The sequence below is a fragment of the Zootoca vivipara genome, chromosome 7, assembly GCF_965207765.1.
Source record: "Zootoca vivipara chromosome 7, rZooViv2.hap1.1, whole genome shotgun sequence".
Classification (NCBI taxonomy): domain Eukaryota; kingdom Metazoa; phylum Chordata; class Lepidosauria; order Squamata; family Lacertidae; genus Zootoca; species Zootoca vivipara.
The window spans coordinates 49,052,482-49,070,333 of record NC_142590.1 but is presented as its reverse complement, the minus strand read 5'-3'; the positions used below and the strand labels follow the sequence as shown (position 1 = coordinate 49,070,333).

The 17,852-nt window shown below is 45.0% G+C and overlaps 1 protein-coding gene across 7 annotated transcripts in view; it reads right to left on the bottom strand.

Moving 5' to 3' along the window:
• Window positions 1–17,810, bottom strand: part of LOC118088167 (uncharacterized) — a 29,218-nt gene extending 11,408 nt beyond the window's left edge. The window contains exons 1-7 of one of the 7 annotated variants that reach the window (XM_060277004.2): window positions 9,340–17,810; window positions 9,003–9,111; window positions 8,556–8,617; window positions 7,113–7,189; window positions 6,622–6,718; window positions 4,393–4,468; window positions 3,296–3,323 (exon numbers count right to left, since the gene is read on the bottom strand). In XM_060277004.2, coding sequence (XP_060132987.2) covers window positions 3,296–3,323; window positions 4,393–4,468; window positions 6,622–6,718; window positions 7,113–7,189; window positions 8,556–8,617; window positions 9,003–9,028 — 366 coding nt within the window. In that variant the 5' untranslated portion in view covers window positions 9,029–9,111; window positions 9,340–17,810. Of the gene's footprint in view, window positions 1–3,295; window positions 3,324–4,392; window positions 4,469–6,617; window positions 6,719–7,112; window positions 7,190–8,555; window positions 8,898–9,002 lie in introns of those variants that run through there. The other 6 variants (XM_088673327.1, XM_088673328.1, XM_060277006.2 and 3 more) reach the window with 6 other exon arrangements.
• Between the last annotated feature and the right edge of the window lie 42 nt (window positions 17,811–17,852).

The following is a 17,852-nucleotide window of genomic DNA, read 5'->3' as shown; positions in this document are numbered from 1 at the left end:
CCTTCCCAGCAATAATACATTGTGATTTAACTATTGGGAAAATGTGACTTAACGACGTCACATTGGGAACAGTGCATTTTCCCATGCTATACTTTCTAGCAAAGCCCTTGGAATGTGCTGCAAATGGATTGGGAATGATCAGCAGTTGTGAATGTAGAGATTTACCAACTATGTGCAATGAGCTGCTGATCAACTTAACACTTGCTCTATGGACAACTTTAGATTTGTGCGGGATTTTCTCTGCCAAGGGCAGCAGGTGGTTAGTCAGAGCATCAGCCATACTGAAAACATTGTGCATTATATAATATTTGTATTAATTAATACTGAAATCAGTCTCTAAGTGATTTACAAAACAATAAATGTGATATATATAACAAACAATGAAACGGAGAAACTGCAGTGCAATGCAATAAAACAATAAAATCACTAAAACTAAAGACATTTAAAAACATCTTTAGAGTCAGGGATCCCTTCCGTCTCCAGCCTGCCTCTTACCAAGGCACACCCTGACTTGCAAAATACTACATGTGAGACTTAAATTCTGCCTTGCATCTGCACAAATCATAAATACCTATTACTCATTCAGTATCACTTGTCCCTTTTTGCTCCCACCAATACACCCAAACACATCATCCACCCAATCACTCTACCGTGTTTCCCCCTTTTTAAGACACCGTCTTATAACTTTTTTTCCTCAAAAAAGCACAAGGTGTCTTATTTTCAGGGGATGTCTTAATTTTTCATTAGGTTTTTATTTTATTTTATTATGGTACCTTCTGTTGCTCGTTGGTCTTATAAGGCAGGCAGGAAGGGTGGAATTTGCAGAGACTGGCTCTTGGAATACAGGAAGGGAGGAAAGTCTATCCGCTGCTGGGTGCTCCGCGGGCGCCGAGGCCATGCAGCCCACAACATTCCGGTGGGGCGGAAGGGGGCCAGCAGCGCTCCCGCCGCTGTCCGTTCAGTGCCGAAGCCGCGGCCTGAACCTGCGCACGCGGGAACCGGGCAGGTTCCACGCCGGGGGAGCTTGGTGCTCGCCGTGAGCGGGCGTGTGAAGCGATGGCGCGAGGCTCCCCCAGCTCCAGCCTAGGCAGGGATTTTGCTAAGGCAAAGCCTTCAAGGAGCCAGGCTTGGGCGGCTGGCTGGCTGGCTGGCTGGCGGGGGTTAGGTCGCACAGCGGCTGAGGAGGCAGGGCGGGAGTGGGGCGGAATCTGAAATGGCCCACTCGTGGGTGGCAAGGCGGATTGGGAGCGGGGCGAGACGTTGCCGGGCTGCTCCGGCACAACATGGCTTTAAGGGAGGGGCGTGAGGGCTTCTGCGGGGGTCAGCGGGGCCCTCGGCAGCTGCGCTTCTCATGCTTCCTCTGTGTGGGAGGTGGTGCTACAGAGCCCAAGGCGGAAGCCGGGAGAGCCTCTCTGAAGAACTGTTCTCCCGGCACGCGCTTAAACAGAAAGAGCCCAGGCGGACCAAACCAAAGGTCCCTCCAGTCCAGCGCCTTGTTTTTAAAAGCGATTAGAAAAAAAGCCGTCCGTCGCCCCGGCAGCGCGAAAGGGCCCACAGGCCTCCCGTCACTGTTCAGCCTTGGGCCATGCAGCCCACGACGCTCCAGAGGCGCGGGAGGGGCCAGCTGCGCTCTCACCGCCACCCATCGCCCCGGCAGCGCGGAAGGGCCCGCAGGCCTCCCGTTGCCGCTCAGCCTTGGGCCATGCAGCCCATGACGCTCCAGAGGCGCGGAAGGGGCCAGCAGCGCTCCCGCCGCCACCCATCGCCCCGGCGGCGCGGAAGGGCCCGCAGGCCTCCCGTTGCCGCTCACCCTTGGGCCATGCAGCCCACGACGCTCTAAAGGTGTGGAAGGGGCCAGCAGCGCTCCCGCCGCCGTCCGTTGCCCTGGCAGCGCGAAAAGGGCCAGCAGCGCTCCTGACGCGGGGGGGTTTCCCTGTCCGGGCGCTCGGCCCGAGTGGAAAAAAGTCCTGGGAAGAGCGGGGAGGCTCCCAGCGCGGCTCGCCTGGCAACGCGCTCAATTCATGCACCCCCTCCCACATGGTCTCAAGCCTCTCCGAGGTATGTCTTATTTTCGGGGTATGTCTTACGTTTCGCAAATGCCTAGAAATCCTGCCATGGCTTACTTTATGACTACGTATTAAAAAAGGGGAAACACGGTAATGTCTCCCATTCAGTCACCGACCCGCTAACACCAGTCACTCCTTCCACTCAACAAAAATGAATAGAAAAAACCCAAGGAGACAATGAAGCCATTCATGGACAGAACAATGTGAATAACAATACAAACAGCCACCCATCAGTCACACAGATGTACTGCTCCTCCAAGCAATCTGGCTCTCACCCAGCTTGCTGTGCCCCACCAAGACTCTCACCCAAGGATGGGTGGAACTGCACACACACCCCTCACATACCAACAGATTTATCTGTGGTTGTTTTTTATTATATATATTCATTTGATTTTTAAAAAAATATAAACATGCGACAAATAACAATTCAAGATCTAACTATCAAAATTACTCTGAATCTCCTGACTTTCCCCCATCTCTTCCATGGGTCCCAAATGGTAATATTTACAACTCCATATCAACACTTATCCAAATTTTTATCCTTCCAAATTATCCATACTTTCCATTACTTTACAAGTGTGTTTAAAATCCTCCTAATGTTTTAACCTGCTTACAATGGTCTCGTAAATAAATTATGAACTTTCACCATTCTTTTTTAAAGTTCTTCTCTTCTTGATTTCTGAGTTTCCCAGTTAATTTTGCCATTCCGGCATAGTCCATCAACTTGGTTCCAACAGAGTTCTCTGTTCATTCCAGAATTGTTAAATGATTTCAAAATTAGAAGGCTGCTGACCAACGTAGACAAATTTGTTGTGTATAGTTTAGCTATATAAAACAGTGTAAATTGCCAAGGGAATTTTGAAAGCTAAATGATTTGGGTAAATTTTAAGTTTTGGCAATCTGCAGTTCTACGAATGGATGTTCGAACTCACTCTTGGGTTATCTTGTTTGTTTGTTTTGCGATTTAATAATGTTATGGCCACGGGCTACGAAGAATAACAACCTGATTGACTGAATAGTCAGAGCATCACAATGGCCAGAGCCACTGCCCAACTAGCAGCTGGAAAGCAAGTCCCCCAAATCAACTGCGAGGTTGAAGCTGATTGCTATGATCATTTGCTGTTCTGACGATGGTCTCGCTAAGTAAGCCTCAGAATATTTCATTCAAAGTGGCACTCAAAAGTGATACTAGACATCAAGCCATGTGGAGACAAGAGCATTCAACTCACCTCCACATCCTGCTCTGTCAAAGCTACCCTGCGAAGGAAGAGAAAGCAGAGCCATAAGAGATTTGGCAGGGCACAGACAGCACAGCAGGTTGGAGGACCTGTGGTTTCCAACCAGGACAGCCTTTGTCTAAATCTGAAATTGTACAAGAAGCTAAATGCTCACTAACTGAGGGGTGGGGAGAGGGGAATCCACTGTCAGTTTGCATTTCTTAGTGCAGGAAGTATTGATCTGATGTGTAGTGATCTTTCCTATTCTACTTAATTCAAGAGGGTTCTCTGTGTGAAAGAAACAAGCAGAAGGTTCATGATGTTTGGGTTATTCCTTCAGAGAAGCTGAGTTCTCTTATCTCTTTCTGTCAAGGTTATGCTGACTATTAAAGTAAGGCCAGAAGCAGCCTGGGTTGCACTTTTCTCTTTCTATCTCTTTTCCTTCTGGTGTGGTGCTCTGTACATAGTATGCTTGGTGTTAAGGTTTAGACTTATTATAAGTTATTGTAAGTTTAAGTTAAGTCTGCTGCAACTGGATTTCTTATGGACAGTGCCAATCCTGCATGTATTGGATTTGTGACCATTATGCTCATTTGCCTTCAGTTGCAGTAAAGCTGTGCTGGATGAAATATTAATTGTCTCTGGTCTATTTGTTTGTTTGTTTGTTTGTTTGTTTGTTTGTTTGTTTGGAATCCTGCAACGTGTTTAAGTTTTTACTCTGCTAACTATACATTGGAATCTGCTCTGGATCAATATTGAGTAGAATTGCATGACATCCACAACATGTTGCATTCTTAATCCTCTTGATTTACAAAAAGTCTGAGCAAAGAGATCCAGATGGGAATACAGTACTTCTGTTCAAGAAGAAGGGCAAAGGGATTGCAGTGCCAAGGTATACAAAGCAAACCGGTCGGGAAATAATATGGCAAGATTCCCCATGGTTTTACAATGTCCTGCGAGATTGTCTACTTGGGTCGACATGATCCCAAATGCAGCTGTTTGCTTCCATCTGACTGCAAGATCATTTTCGTGCCACCTTCTTGGAATAGGTGCCATGCTTCATTCAGCCCTTCGTGCTCACAAGAAACAGATACATGGAAGGTTCCTACCTATGCAAGCCCAGCCTTTGCAGCACAGAAAGTTCCACTGCGGAGGTAGTCAGCACATCTTCAGAGGGATCTGGGTCTAGGTAACAAAAGATCAGCCTTGAAACAGAGTCAAACCAGAGCCAGACAAGCAGGGCTATCTTGAGCATATGCGGCGCTGGGATGCAAAGATCTGCCCGGTGTCCCCCCCAGGTTGCCCAGTCCCAGGCACGCAGGAGGGCGGAGCCGGCCAGCCGCCTCAGCACCTTGCTGGCTCAGTCGCACCGCAGCACTCCAACCAACGGGCAGGCTCTTCCCTGGACTCAACTCTTGGGCCCCGGACTCTCGACCTGGCGCCCCTGAGAGCCCGGCACCCGGGTGCCCCGCCGCACCCCTAGCGCCTATGGGTAAGACGGCCCTGCAGACAAGGAAAATCAAGGCACCATGGGAGCCCCATGACATCATTCTGTTTCTGAGTAGAAAACACCAACCCAAGGCAAGCTAATACGGAGTTGGAGGTTAGTCAAAAGCACTTGATTTACAGGTCACCCAAACACTAGATTTACAAGATACCAGCTACTGCCAGGCCTTTATAGTGAAGATCTTTATAGCCTAGATCAAGGCCAGTTGCAATGTAGATTTTTGCCACTCAGGATAGAGGCAAACCACCCATCCATTGCTCTTCAGCCATGAAAAAACAAACAAACAGAATGACATAGCTAAAATAAAGCAGGAAATAAAACAGTGGGGAACGAGGCCCTGGGAGGCCAGGCTTCAAATCTCCACTTTGCTATGGAGTTCCCTGGGCAAATTGCGCCAAGCATTGCCTCTCACAGCCTAGCCTACCGTACAGGATTTTTGTGACAATAAAATTAGGAGGGAGAGCAGCAAGTACACTTTTTTTAAATGGTGCAGTTCCAAACGCAGATTATTATTGCTCAGTTTTAAACAAAAACAAAAAAACAACAACCAAAAAACAAGGGAAGCATATAGGGGAAATGATGGAAAGGGCCACCTGAACCTAGAAGTCAAGCAAAATATGCTAACTTTTGCAAAACAGTGTACATTTTCTCATAACCCTGGATTCAACACAAAACAAAGGTAGGCTCTAGCTGCTAACAGCCTGTCACTTTCAGCAGGAAACACCAAACAAGGAAGTTTAAGAATTCAAAGGCGAGCAGCTGAGGGTGAAGAAAGACAAGGGAGGGAGGAACTGTTTCACCAGGGCAGCTAGGAAGGGCAGGACAAGACCTGTGCGGAACATATCAATGGGAGTTCCTGGTGACCTGCAGCAGAAGAAACACTCCTCCAGGTAATCTCCTTGGGGCTCAGAAAGGAATGTGTTGATATTTTATGGATGGAGACAGAAACAGAACTGAGAGGCAGTGTGGTGTACTGGTTAGGGCGTCAGACCAGGACCTGGGGTATCCTTGTCCTACTTGGCTGTGAAGCTCACCGGGTGATCTTGGGCCAGTCGCAGTCTCTCAGTCTAACCTACCTCACAGGGTTGTTGTGATGATAAAATGGAGGGGGTGGGGGAGAACTATGTATGCCAACCTTGAGCTCTCTGGAGGAAAAGCGGTACATAAATGTAATAAATAAATAAATAAATAAATAAATAAATAAAGTGGAAACCAAAGGAGAGAAAGAAAGAAGAAAAGAAAAGGGAGAAGCAAAACAAGAAAGAAAATAAAGTCCCTACCAAAGAAGAATGGCAAATTTATTGTTGGCCTATGCAGAAATGGCAAAATTGACCCGGATAGCCCAGGAACCAAGAAGGCCAAAACTTTAATAAGGAATGGGGGGAAGTATATAATTTATCTTGGAGACCACTGTAAACAGATGAAACCATTAGCAGGATTGCAGTAACACTTGTAATGTAACAGGTACTATGGAGATAATGGAGTTATTAAAAAAATATGGATTACTGAAAAAGATGCAGTAGAAAAAAATTAACAACAGAACCCATGGAGAGAAAGGTGGGAAGTCCAGAGATTCGGAGGAATCTTTTAACTATGGATGTGTGTTATTAAATTTTTATAATTGTAGAATCAAATTTAAAAAAATTGGGGGTGGGGAGGAGAAGCAAAACAAAAGAGAATGAATGGCAGAAAAGGAAGTGGGTGGGAGAGTCTAGAAAATGTCAATAAATAACATTAAAAGAAGGAAAGAAAGCTAAAGGAGGGGGAGAGAAGGGAAGGGGACACTCCCAGAGGAGAAGAGCAAATGAGGAAAGCAATGGCACTCACCAACCTTCATCACTCTCACCACTATCTTCAAAGTGCACTGTTGGTTCCCTGCCCCTCGTGCTCTCCTTGCGTGCTTGCTCTTGGAGTCTCCTAGCACAACGCTGCCAAAGGAAAAGAGCAGCAGGCAGGTGTAAAGGAGGACACACAGGCCTGGGGTGCTGGGTTAGGCTCTCCTAGAAGGGGATGGAGTGACACAGGTAGGAACCCCAGTGATGCCAAGCTCATGCAGTGGAGACCGTTGTAGTGAGGGGCAGAGGCAGAAGAAAATGTCTCCTTCCATGTAGAGCACGCTGGAACATCTTTTTAAGGGAAAGTCTTGCTAGGGTGGAACAAGGCAGGTTCCAGCTGGATTATGAGAAGGGGGACGCCCCATAGTGCTATGTATGAAACTAAGCAGTTCTGGAGCTGATCAGCACCTAAGATGGGCACTACTTGGGAACTTCCTGTTAAGAATAAGTCAACTAAAAGTAAAGTGGTCCCCTTAGTGCTGCTCACCTGGTTTGTGCTATCAGAGCTATGCCTTCTCTCATCCATCACCCTTTCTGATTCACCTTCTGAACTGGCCATTGTTCCTAGAGAATGGAGGGCAAAAGGTCAGACTTGTACTCATCTCAGCTTCTAATGTGCTGGGTCAGTGAAGTCAGCATGGAATATTTCCCAGTCAACTCCAAACCAAACGCTAGCAACAGAATCAGAGGCATCAACGTATACCTCCCCGTCCCTTGAACAACAAGGGTGGAACAAGATAGCTAGCGGCTCCCAAGGACACTATACCTTTAAAGCACATTCAAAATACACCCGCTCCCCCCAAAGAATGGCACTGTAGTTTGTTAAGGGTTGCTGGGAATTGTGGCTCTGTGGGGGGTAAATTACAGTGCTCAGAATTCTTTGCAGGAAAGAAAGCTCGAAAAGTATTGTGTGTATGCAATATCAGAAAGGAAGGAAGGAAGGGAGGAAGGATTTTAATGTTAATGCACACTAGACATGTGAGCCAAGATCTAAGACCAGGGAGTGGTGGCTCCATTGTAGTTGGTATGGGAGAGAGAGAACAGAAACTGGGGCCTGGAATCATAGAATTACTGAGTTGGAAGGTACACCCAAGGGTCATCTACTCCTACCCCCTGCAATGAAGGAACCTCGACTAAAGCATCCATGACAAATAGCCACCAACCTCTGCTTAAAAACCTCCAAGGAAGGACAGTCCACCTTCCAAGGGAGTCTGTTCCACAGTCAAACAGTTCTTACTGTCATAAAGATTTCCCTGATGTTTAGTCAGAATCTCCTTTCTTGTAACGTGAAGCCATTGGTTCCAGAGCAGGAGAAAACAAGCTTGCTTGTGAAAGCCCCTTTAGATATTTGAAGATGGCTATCATATCTTGTCTCTGTCTCTTTTCCAGGCTAAACATACCCAGCTCCTTCAACTGTTCCTCATAAGGCTTGGTTTCCAGACCCTTGATCATCTTGGTTGCCCCTCTCTGCACACGTTCCAGCTTATCAATATCCTCCTTAAATTGTGGCACCCATATCTGGATGCCATTCTGTGAGAGTGAGTTTGCATTGTCTTTTCCCCTGGCCAATAGGAGCCTGAGGTGCTCATGGAGCATTGAATCAGTACCTGACGTCAGAGATGCTGTTCAAAGTCAAGTCAATAAACCATGCAATAAGAAAGCATTGCTTTGCGTGTAGCCTGTGCAAGAGGTCGGCTGTCAGAGGGCTGCCTCCTAGAAGTGCAACTAACCCCACCATCCTGTTGGGTTGTGAGCCTTTAAGTCAGCTGCTCAGCAATGAAGATCCTGCCATAGCTTCCAGGATTTGGAGCAGTGCTTACAAACCACATCGGGCTACTGCCTTGTGAGTGTGTGTGTGTGAGAGAGCACCTCCTCCTACCCAGGGAAATCGATTCCTCCTTCCATCCCCAGGCTTTCTCTGTTTCCTTACCTGAATCCAAAGACAGCCTGCTTCCATCCAGCTCTGCCCGATGCTGCATCAGCGGCTCTTTGCTGAAAGATAAACAGGCTGGATTAATGACCACAGAGCCTCACCAGCATGGAGAGGAAGGTGCAATCCAAGCAGGCAAGTAACTCTTCTCTCTGCCCACCCTGCCACAGGCTTTCAAGATCCTATCAGTTTTGCCACTCCAGAAGGGAGACCCTGGGAGCAATTGCCAGTAATGTGTCAAAGGGAAAGTTTCGTGGTGCTGGGTCACCTTCTGCAGTGTGATCTGGCTTAATGTGCTGCTGCTGCTGCTGCTGCTGCTGCTGCTGCTGCTGCTGCTGCTGCTGCTGCTGCTGCTGCTGCTGCAGGCACAGCTTCCCAACCATCCCACTCCCTTCTGAGCATCCCCTACTCCACGGACCCTGGCTGGCATGGACTCAGCATCTTTACCTCTGCAGCACCACTCCACTTGCCATCCTGGACCAGGTGGCTGGCAGCCAAGACTGCAGAGTCCTTGTTGTGACCTCTCCCTCCCTGGTAAACTAGACAAAGAAGCTCCCTGCAAAGGCATTTTCAGAAGAAGAAAAGAAAAAGCTATGAGTCACAAACCTCTGGCAAAGGTTTTGTGTTCATCACATTTCAACTACATTGACAAATGGGCCTTGCAGTCTCCAGGCTGCTACTGTTAAGTAACTATCTACTGTAATCCAGGAGGTATGGAAATTTGTTCCAGGATGGAGAAAGCAGGCCATCTGCTGGGAAGGCTTAATATTTCAGTCTCAAGTACCTCTGAAGAACGCTCACTCCAGGAGTTGTTCTAAGTAAAAGCCATTGTTTTCTTTTCTGGTCTTATGGACAGGCAGCAAATCTGTAGTTGTGCAAGTCCCAGCCACCCAACAACAACAAAACACTGCAAAGCAGGTAGAAAACAAACAGTTTAGTTGGGCACATTACCATGCTGTTTTGCAGTAAACGAAAGTGAGGAAACACATTAGAAGAGACAAGGAAGTCACAGAAAAACAAGTCGTGACCATGAAAAGCAGGTATATATGTTTGCTATACCAAGTGGTGAAATGTAAATTAGTCAAATATTAGGTCTAGTAGCACCCATACACTGATGGTCACATGTATTCAGTGTAGCAGACACTTAAGACTAGCTGTCAGGCAAATCAAATTCAGTTCAGTGCTGGTGTGTAGACAAGCTTTGAGGGCTTATTATACATACAAAATTGCCATCGCATGGGAGGCTGCTTCAAGTTGCTCACCATAATAGCTGCTGCATGCACACACTTTGGGAGGTTTGTGAATGTGAGAGAAACATTGCAACAGCCTTTAAGCTCTGAGGGTTTTGTGAAAAGGCTGGCCTTACAGATGAACGCAGAAGACACGTGAATGAATGCCTAGGTAAAAAAAGACAGAGACTGGAAGATGAAAAATAAAATGTCCGAAAGAGATGGTCAATAAGTACATATCACAGTTGAGAGGCAACAAGGCTGCCTTGTGGTGGAAGTTTTATCTTGGTTCGTAAAGGAGGAGTCCACCCTCACACGTTCATTGTTATTCTCATTTCACACTTCCTTAAAACTGCATGGTTTAATAGCTCATAAAATACAAGGCAATAGAGCCAAATAGCATCTTAATCCTCTCCCTGCCCCCAGACCATAGAGATAATGAAGCGAATGTACAATCAGAGCTGTACCCATGACATACACAGTCAAACACGTATCCCGCCCCCCCAAGATGTACTACTAATATGTAATGGAAACCAGGAGGGCTGAATGCCTAGACAGAGCTGGGTTTCATAAAAGCCTCTCTCAGCCATGCATTCACAGACAGAGCAGCCATATAAGAGCAATTACGCACTGCAACTAATCCACCATATAAACACACTCATGAAATATACATGCCTCAGCGTTTTGTGAAATATTTTTTTTGGTTGAAGCCAGTCAAACAGTTTTGACTCTTTTCGAGACTACTGCTCTAACAACAATTCAATGTGTGCAAAGAGGGAGAGCTGTTGCCTCATTCTCACCTTGTGGCCCTTCTTCCTTTTGGAGATCCCAAGTTGGCTTTTGAAGCAGCAGCTGTCAGCAACGTGAGCGAGAGAGGGAGGAAGCTATGGAGGGGGTTTCACTGCCGCTGCTGTTGCACCAGCACCTTCACCGCCATGCCCAGTGGGACATTCTTCTCCCCTGAGCACCTGTCTATGATGGCTCTTTACTCACAGCCTGTTTATCATCCCTGCAAAACACAGGTGCTATTGGGAGCTCCCGCTCTGAAGCTTTTCCCACAGAAAGCAACTCTAATCCAGGCCAAGGGCACAGAGTCGGGAGTCCAGGACCAAAAGCAGTAAGCAGGAAGGGATTGCTTGACTTAGCAACGCTTTTAGCTCTTTTCCATCTAAGGATCCTTAGCCACATTGAACATTAAAGCTTCCAAACTCATAAGACAACAGAGAAGGGATAAGTAGGAAGTCAGATATTTGTCATTTCCACCATCAGATTGTTCACTTCAAAACAGGTATCTTCCTGTATACTAGTAATCATGTTTAATGTGTCGGCTCCCCACCTCTAAATCAGATGGACACAGGCTGCAGTGATATTGTTATTCTCCACAAACTTAACAGGTGCTTTTTTTTTTTTTTGCAAAGCTGGCTGGATTTGGCCATGAGAATCTACTCTTAAGGGCCACATGCTGAGACTTCAGGAGAGCTGAGAGCGGAGGCTTATTATTTACAGTATTTCGACTGCATGGTCCACAATGTGTTGTACAATAAAGCAATACTGCATAAGATAAACACAATAATTAAAATGAGAGAGATGTGTAAACCATTAGAGCACATAAGAAATAGGAGGAAAATAAAGCATGAGAACAGGGCAACATCTATTTGACATCCAGTTCTGGTTTGGAGGGTAAAAGAACTAGATGTCAGATATCCAAGTTAAACAAAAGTTATCCTTGGAAATTCATAGAATCATAGAGTTGGAAGAGACCACAAGGGCCATCTAGTCCAACCCCCTGCCAAGCAGGAAACACCTGCTTGCTACCAATTCGTTCTTCTCATTGCCACAACTATAACACACAGAGAGATCTCTTGCCCCCACCCCCACCCAGTGCTGTTGGAGTCCAACTCCCATCAGCCTCAGTCAACATGGCCAATGGTCAGGGATTCCAGCAACATGTGGAGCATCACAGGTTCTCCCCAACCCTGATCCACTCCATTGTTTTTCTTGTTTAGGATTTTCTCTTCTTCCAGACAGCTGGGTGTGTCTGGGCTCACTCAGCTGGCCTCCTAGATCACATCCAGGTCTACTAAAGTGTCTGAAAGCAGCCACACTGTCTGGGGGATGACAACTTTGGTCAAAACATCCAGAGGGCACCAGGTTGGGCAATGATATTTTCATTAATACTGCATCATGCCCTTTCGACAGAGTAATGCTTTTTTAAAATTTCTTCTCTCCCACATCTCATTTCAAAGCACATGATCTACTGTTAAATTAAGGGATCCGGGACACTGGCAGATTAAGAGTGTGAAATGGCCACAAGTGCTCTCTGACCCTTTCCCCCTTTGTGCTCGTTTCCCCACCTGTGCAGCAAATATATAAGGACAATGGACCTACCTGGACACAGGGATGTAAGGACTGTCAAGTGCTGAGCCGCAAAGACTGAGCATGAGCACCGAAGGAAATCCCTTTGAAGAGGGTGCTCCTCCCCTACGTTGATGAATGCAGTGCAAGAGCCTAAGCTGGACAGAGACAGGGACAGTCTGCCCCTAAACAAAACTGCCCGCTAAGGAAGACCAGGCTGCAGTGCTTCTCCTTCAAAGCAGACTTCCTCTTGCCAAGCTTGCAGTCTTTGGAATGCACTTTTGCTGCTGTTGCTGTTCGTTGGAGAAGCCCCTTGTTTATAAGCCGGATGGCTGCAGCCTTGTAAACACTGCGTGCTTGTCATGGTTTCAGCTCTTTCTAGCCATATGTTAGAGCAGCTTACAGACTGACAAGGAGACTGTCTCAGTTCCAACGTCTCTGCTTGGAAAGGGTAAAGCCAGCCCTGCTATGTTTGGGGCCCTCCTGTTCATTCCGCTAAGTAAGTGGGACCCTGGATTTCTGCAAAATCCTGCCCCAATGCCATACTGCAGTCGGAGAACAAATTGTACAAGAACTGAAAGAGTCTCTCAGATACTAACCTAACTGGGAGGGCCCAATAGTCTACTGTTGCCTCCAGAAAGGGTATCATTTCATTTCAGAAATTGCATCAGCATAATTCAAGACATTGAAACTGTAGCTGTGTCCATGGTAAGCCCAGTCAGGGTTTATCTAAGTCAAGCACCCCCAAACTTCGGCCCTCCAGATGTTTTGGACTACAATTCCCATCATCCCTGACCACTGGTCCTGTTAGCTAGGGATCATGGGAGTTGTAGGCCAAAACATCTGGAGGGCTGCAGTTTGGGGATGCCTGATCTAAGTAATGATGAACCCTCAACAGATGTTGCATCCAGAATTTGACATTCCATCACTGAACTGTAGAACGTGTGTGTGACTGACTAATCAATTCAATTAAGATAAGCCAGTTTAAAATGTGCCCAATTAAATGGGCAGATTTTTAAGAGAAAGGTTTATGGTAAATTATTTTCAATACAGAATTGCTAAAAACTGAATTGCAAGCATCACATTTTACATAGCCAGCAAGCTAGTCTTGACCCCTGTCAACTCGTTTCCTCAGGCAACCAAGTGGCTAAGGGCAGCCTTGCTTTCTGGCTAATTTCCACCCCTCCACCTCCAGCACTGAACTAATCCACAACATAGCTGCTCTTGCCAACTAACCTCATCCCTCCCCCATCCATTCTCAAAGCAGCTTTGTTGCTTTTGATCAGACTTAAGCTACAGTGATGCCTGTGCATAAGGATAAGCAGAGATTGTTTGACTGGCCAGAAAGGAGCTTCACCGGCTCCTTGATGTCACACGCTCAAGACCATGTCAAATCAGAAGCGAAGGTGCCCTGCTGAAGCAGCTCAGCAAAAGGGGCTGCTGGGTTGCCCTGAAACTTCTGCATCTTACTCCCTTTTATGCCTGCAAAGCAAGAACACATGGAATGTACAGTTTTGACATTACGCAAATAAGAAATAGGATGTTTCTAATAGTCATCTCCAGATTCTGCACCTTCCCTATCGGCACAGCTCCCCAAATTTATTTCTACATGTAGGCACAATATATAATTGAAATGTATACAGCTGAAGTTTCTCTTCTGTCTCATAACACTAGAACTCGAGGGAATCCAATGAAGTCGAATGTTGGAAGATTCAGACAGATAAAAGGAAGTACTTTTCCACACAGTGCATTGTTAAAGTATGGAATTTGCTCCCGCAGGAGGCAGTAAAGGCCAGCAACTTGGATGACTCTAAAAGGATTAGACCAGTGGTTCCCAACAGGTGGTCCGCGGACCCCCAGGGGCCCGCGAGCTATGCCAGAGGGGTCCGCAAGATGCTATTAGAATAAAAAATATATTAAATATATTTCGTATGATAACAGATTTTTTGTTTTGGCTGCTTCCTGCATGAACAGAGTCTAGCGCAAAACTAGAATTAGATAGAGGCAGTAGTTCTGCTGTATGCCGTTAGGTGGCGCCTTACAAACACTACTGTTTTGCAAAGAGGCAGTGTGCGCATTCTAAACGCTCACCACCCCAAGATGCTTTGTGCGCGTCGGCTTCATTTGTGCGCTACTGCGCAGGTACGTTGTCTTCTCCATTCCCCTCCCTGGCGCGCGCTGCCTCTTTGCGAAACAGTAGTGTTTGTAAACAAAGCGTTGTTTTTCGCGGAAGCTACAGTTCGCGTAGTTAAAAATGGATCGTTGGTTAAAAAGTGGTTCGTTAAAATGACAAAGGCCTACAGATGAAGAGGAAGATAATGCATTTGATGTTCAAGCAAGTAAGTCAATTAATGGGGGTCCTTGTCACAATAGCGGCTCGATGAGGGGTCCTCGAGAAAATTTTGTTGGGACCCCCTGGATTAGACAAATTGATGGAGAGGGCTGTTGATGGCTGCTAGCCATGGTGGCTATACACTCTGCCTTCAGAGTTACAGCAATGCTTCTGAATGCCAGTTGCTGAAAACCACAGGAGGGGAGGGGGCTCTTGTGCTTGAATCCTGCTTGTGGGTTTCCCACTGGCACCTGGGTGGCCTCTATGAGAACAGGATGCTGGACTAGGTGGGCTACTGCCATGATCCAGCAGGCTCTTATGTTCTTTTTGTTCAGCCGTAACAAGACTGTCATACAATTAGGCTAAAATTAAGACAAGATGAAACTGAACATCCTAATTACACAACTGATTAGGATTTGCATTTTGGATCAATTTCAAGTACATGGATATGGGCAACTGTAATTTTTTGTTTTGTCATAATTCAATGCAAAAATTGTCATTTGTTGGTGAACTTCCTGGATGCTATTTGAAAAAAAGATTATTAAATTTCAGCATATTATCCCAATCTTCGTCCCCAGTTGAAGGATGAATTTGTTCTTGATGTTCTGTTTCAGTACTGGAAAACGAAACATTATAAATCTTTCATTTCCCATTCTATACGGTGCCCGATTATATGAAATATGACTAATTCTTTAATCCAAAATGACAAAATAGTATTAACTGAAACCTCAAAAGTATATAAGCTTTCCTCATAGGTACCCTATTTAAGTTGATGAAATAGATTTTCATGCTCTGTTGATAAACTAGGTTGTACTCAGCAACAATTCTAACTGAAGCCAAAGATGATAACAGTGTGTAGGTTTCCACCAGCCTATTCTTGAAATCTAATTTGGCAATAGACCTCTTGACTCCATAGACATAAGTTATTGAAAACCCACAAGTCATCTCACTTATTCTTTGATGCCAAGTATGAAATTTGATCATATGGGATTGTTTTCAAAGGTAGACCTTGTGTAATCTCCCTTCCGACATAGGCATGAATCTGAACACAAACTACAAAGGTGCATTGAGTTCATATTTCTATCTGCAAATGCCAGTTTGAATTCTAAGAAAAACCTGACGGCATTGTGAAATATATCCATAGTATTTTATAATAGAAATAACTAAGACTTGATAATATCATCAAATCTCTGTTATTTAAAAGGATGTAGTTATGACACAATAATTTTATGTATTTGTAGAACCTGCATTCCCCAAACACCCATCAGATTTTCAGTCTTGCTGAGGTCTGCTAAACTTATTTTTGCAGTACTGTACAAATGCATTTTCATCTGTTCCATAGCATGTACATATGTTGGGACTTTGAGCAAATAACCGAAAGCAACATAAAGCTAGGCCCACTTCGCAGGGAGGCCAAATATACACAATTTTCGTGTATACACAGAACCATAGCTGCCAAGTTATCCCCTTTTTAAAGGGATTTTCCCTTATGCTGAATAGGCTTCCTCGCGAGAAAAGGGAAAACTTGGCAGCTATGCACAGAACCCTTGGAGCCAGAAACATCCCCACCCATTTTACAAATTTGAATTTTTTGCAATGTTACTGCACTGTACTACAAATTTGTGTAGAAATCTGCCTAGGCCAGGGTGTCTTCCAATTAGCAGAAAACTATCTTACTGGGTCATTGTAACCCTGCAAAGCAGTATTTATTTGCAGAGATCTTGCCAATTTTAAACTCTAAACTGATTCTGAAACTATTTTTTCTTTTACAAAGTGAAAGGTGTTAAGTTGCTTTAAAGCCACAGTGAGGGGCTGCTGGCACACAGCGGGCTGCCCTAAGTGAAGAATGAGGCTGGAACTGTTGCCAAGCCCGCTGGTTGCTTCATATTTGAATGTCCTGAATTTGCATTTTACCTATTTAGAAAGAGTATGAATTTTAACTTTTGTCATTGTAGTTTTGCTTATCTTATGACAGAAGTGCTAATTAGTTTATTGGACAAGTCAATATGATTTTGTAATTTTTGTATCCCATTTATTATTACTTTGTTCCGTTCTGAAACGGAAAATACTCAAAATGAAGAGCAGGCTAAAATACTGTAAATAAAATATTCAAAGTTAAAAATATTCAAAGTTAAAAGAGGAGACCCATTAACAAGTTTGTTTCAATGGGTCTACTCAGAGTATCCCATTGAGATCCCATTGACAGTTATCACCTACTGTCCAGTTCACTAGTACTGTATAATATTTCCATTCTATTCTGCACTGGTCAGGCTGCATGTCCTCTTCTGGAAACATTTTAAGGATATTGAGCAATTGGAGTGTCCAGATGAAAGCAACCAAGATGATTAAGAATCTGGAAACCAAATTTTTGGAATAATTTGTAAGTGTATCATACTAATCATGGCAAGATGAAACAAAATACCATACTCTATGCTCCATAGGGTGGTGGAGACAGTTAGTGGCACATTAAGAAACAACTTCCTTTCCCACCTTCAGCCTCCACTCCCAATGGCTCAGAACCTCAATACCTCAAGGACCACCTCTAACCATATAAATCGACCCAGACTCTGCATTCATCATCAAAGGTCCTTCTTTGTGTGTATCCACCACAGCACAGGGGCATGGAGGGTGGCAACCAAAGAATGGGCTTTTAATGTAACAGCTCCCTGAAACTCTATCCCCATGGAGGTTTGTCTGGCGACTTCATTATGTATCTTTAGGTGCCAGACAAAAAGGTTCCTCTTTTATCACACCTTTAGCTGATTAACATTCTACAGCGTTTAATTTTTTTTGGGGGGGGGTTCCTTATTTTGTTGTTATGGTTTTAACTATTTGTGCTTTTACATTCCATTCTTACCCTGTAAACCACCCTGAGATCTTTAAGGGCAGTATATAAATCAAATAAGAAACAATTGCTCAAATGTTTTGATGGGAGTCCCCAATAAAAAACCTACAAGAGTTCAAAGTGATTTGAAATTTCATCTCAATTCACTTGTTATTTTGTTCCTGTTCCTGAATTCCATAGCTCTGAACTACTAGGCATTATCAAACCCTTCTCAAGTACATACGGTAACTACAACTCTGTAACCACTGACCTGTTCTTCATCAACTGTTCAAGTGGGGTACTATTAATTTGTTGTGTCTTGTTGTTTCTCCATGCAGCCCTGCACCCCCACAGATATTTCTCACATTTAAGGCCATTATATTTGGCCCCTTCTCCTATGCTTTTTTATAGAACAATCTGTGATGTCTCAGCCCCATTTGGCTGAAAGCTTGGTCAACCTGCCCTCTTAACTCTAGCTACAAACCCCTTGACATTTCTCGTGCTGGAAAGGAACCTGTGTGCTACCAGTCCTTGGCCTTTTCAAGTGTTCTGTGCAT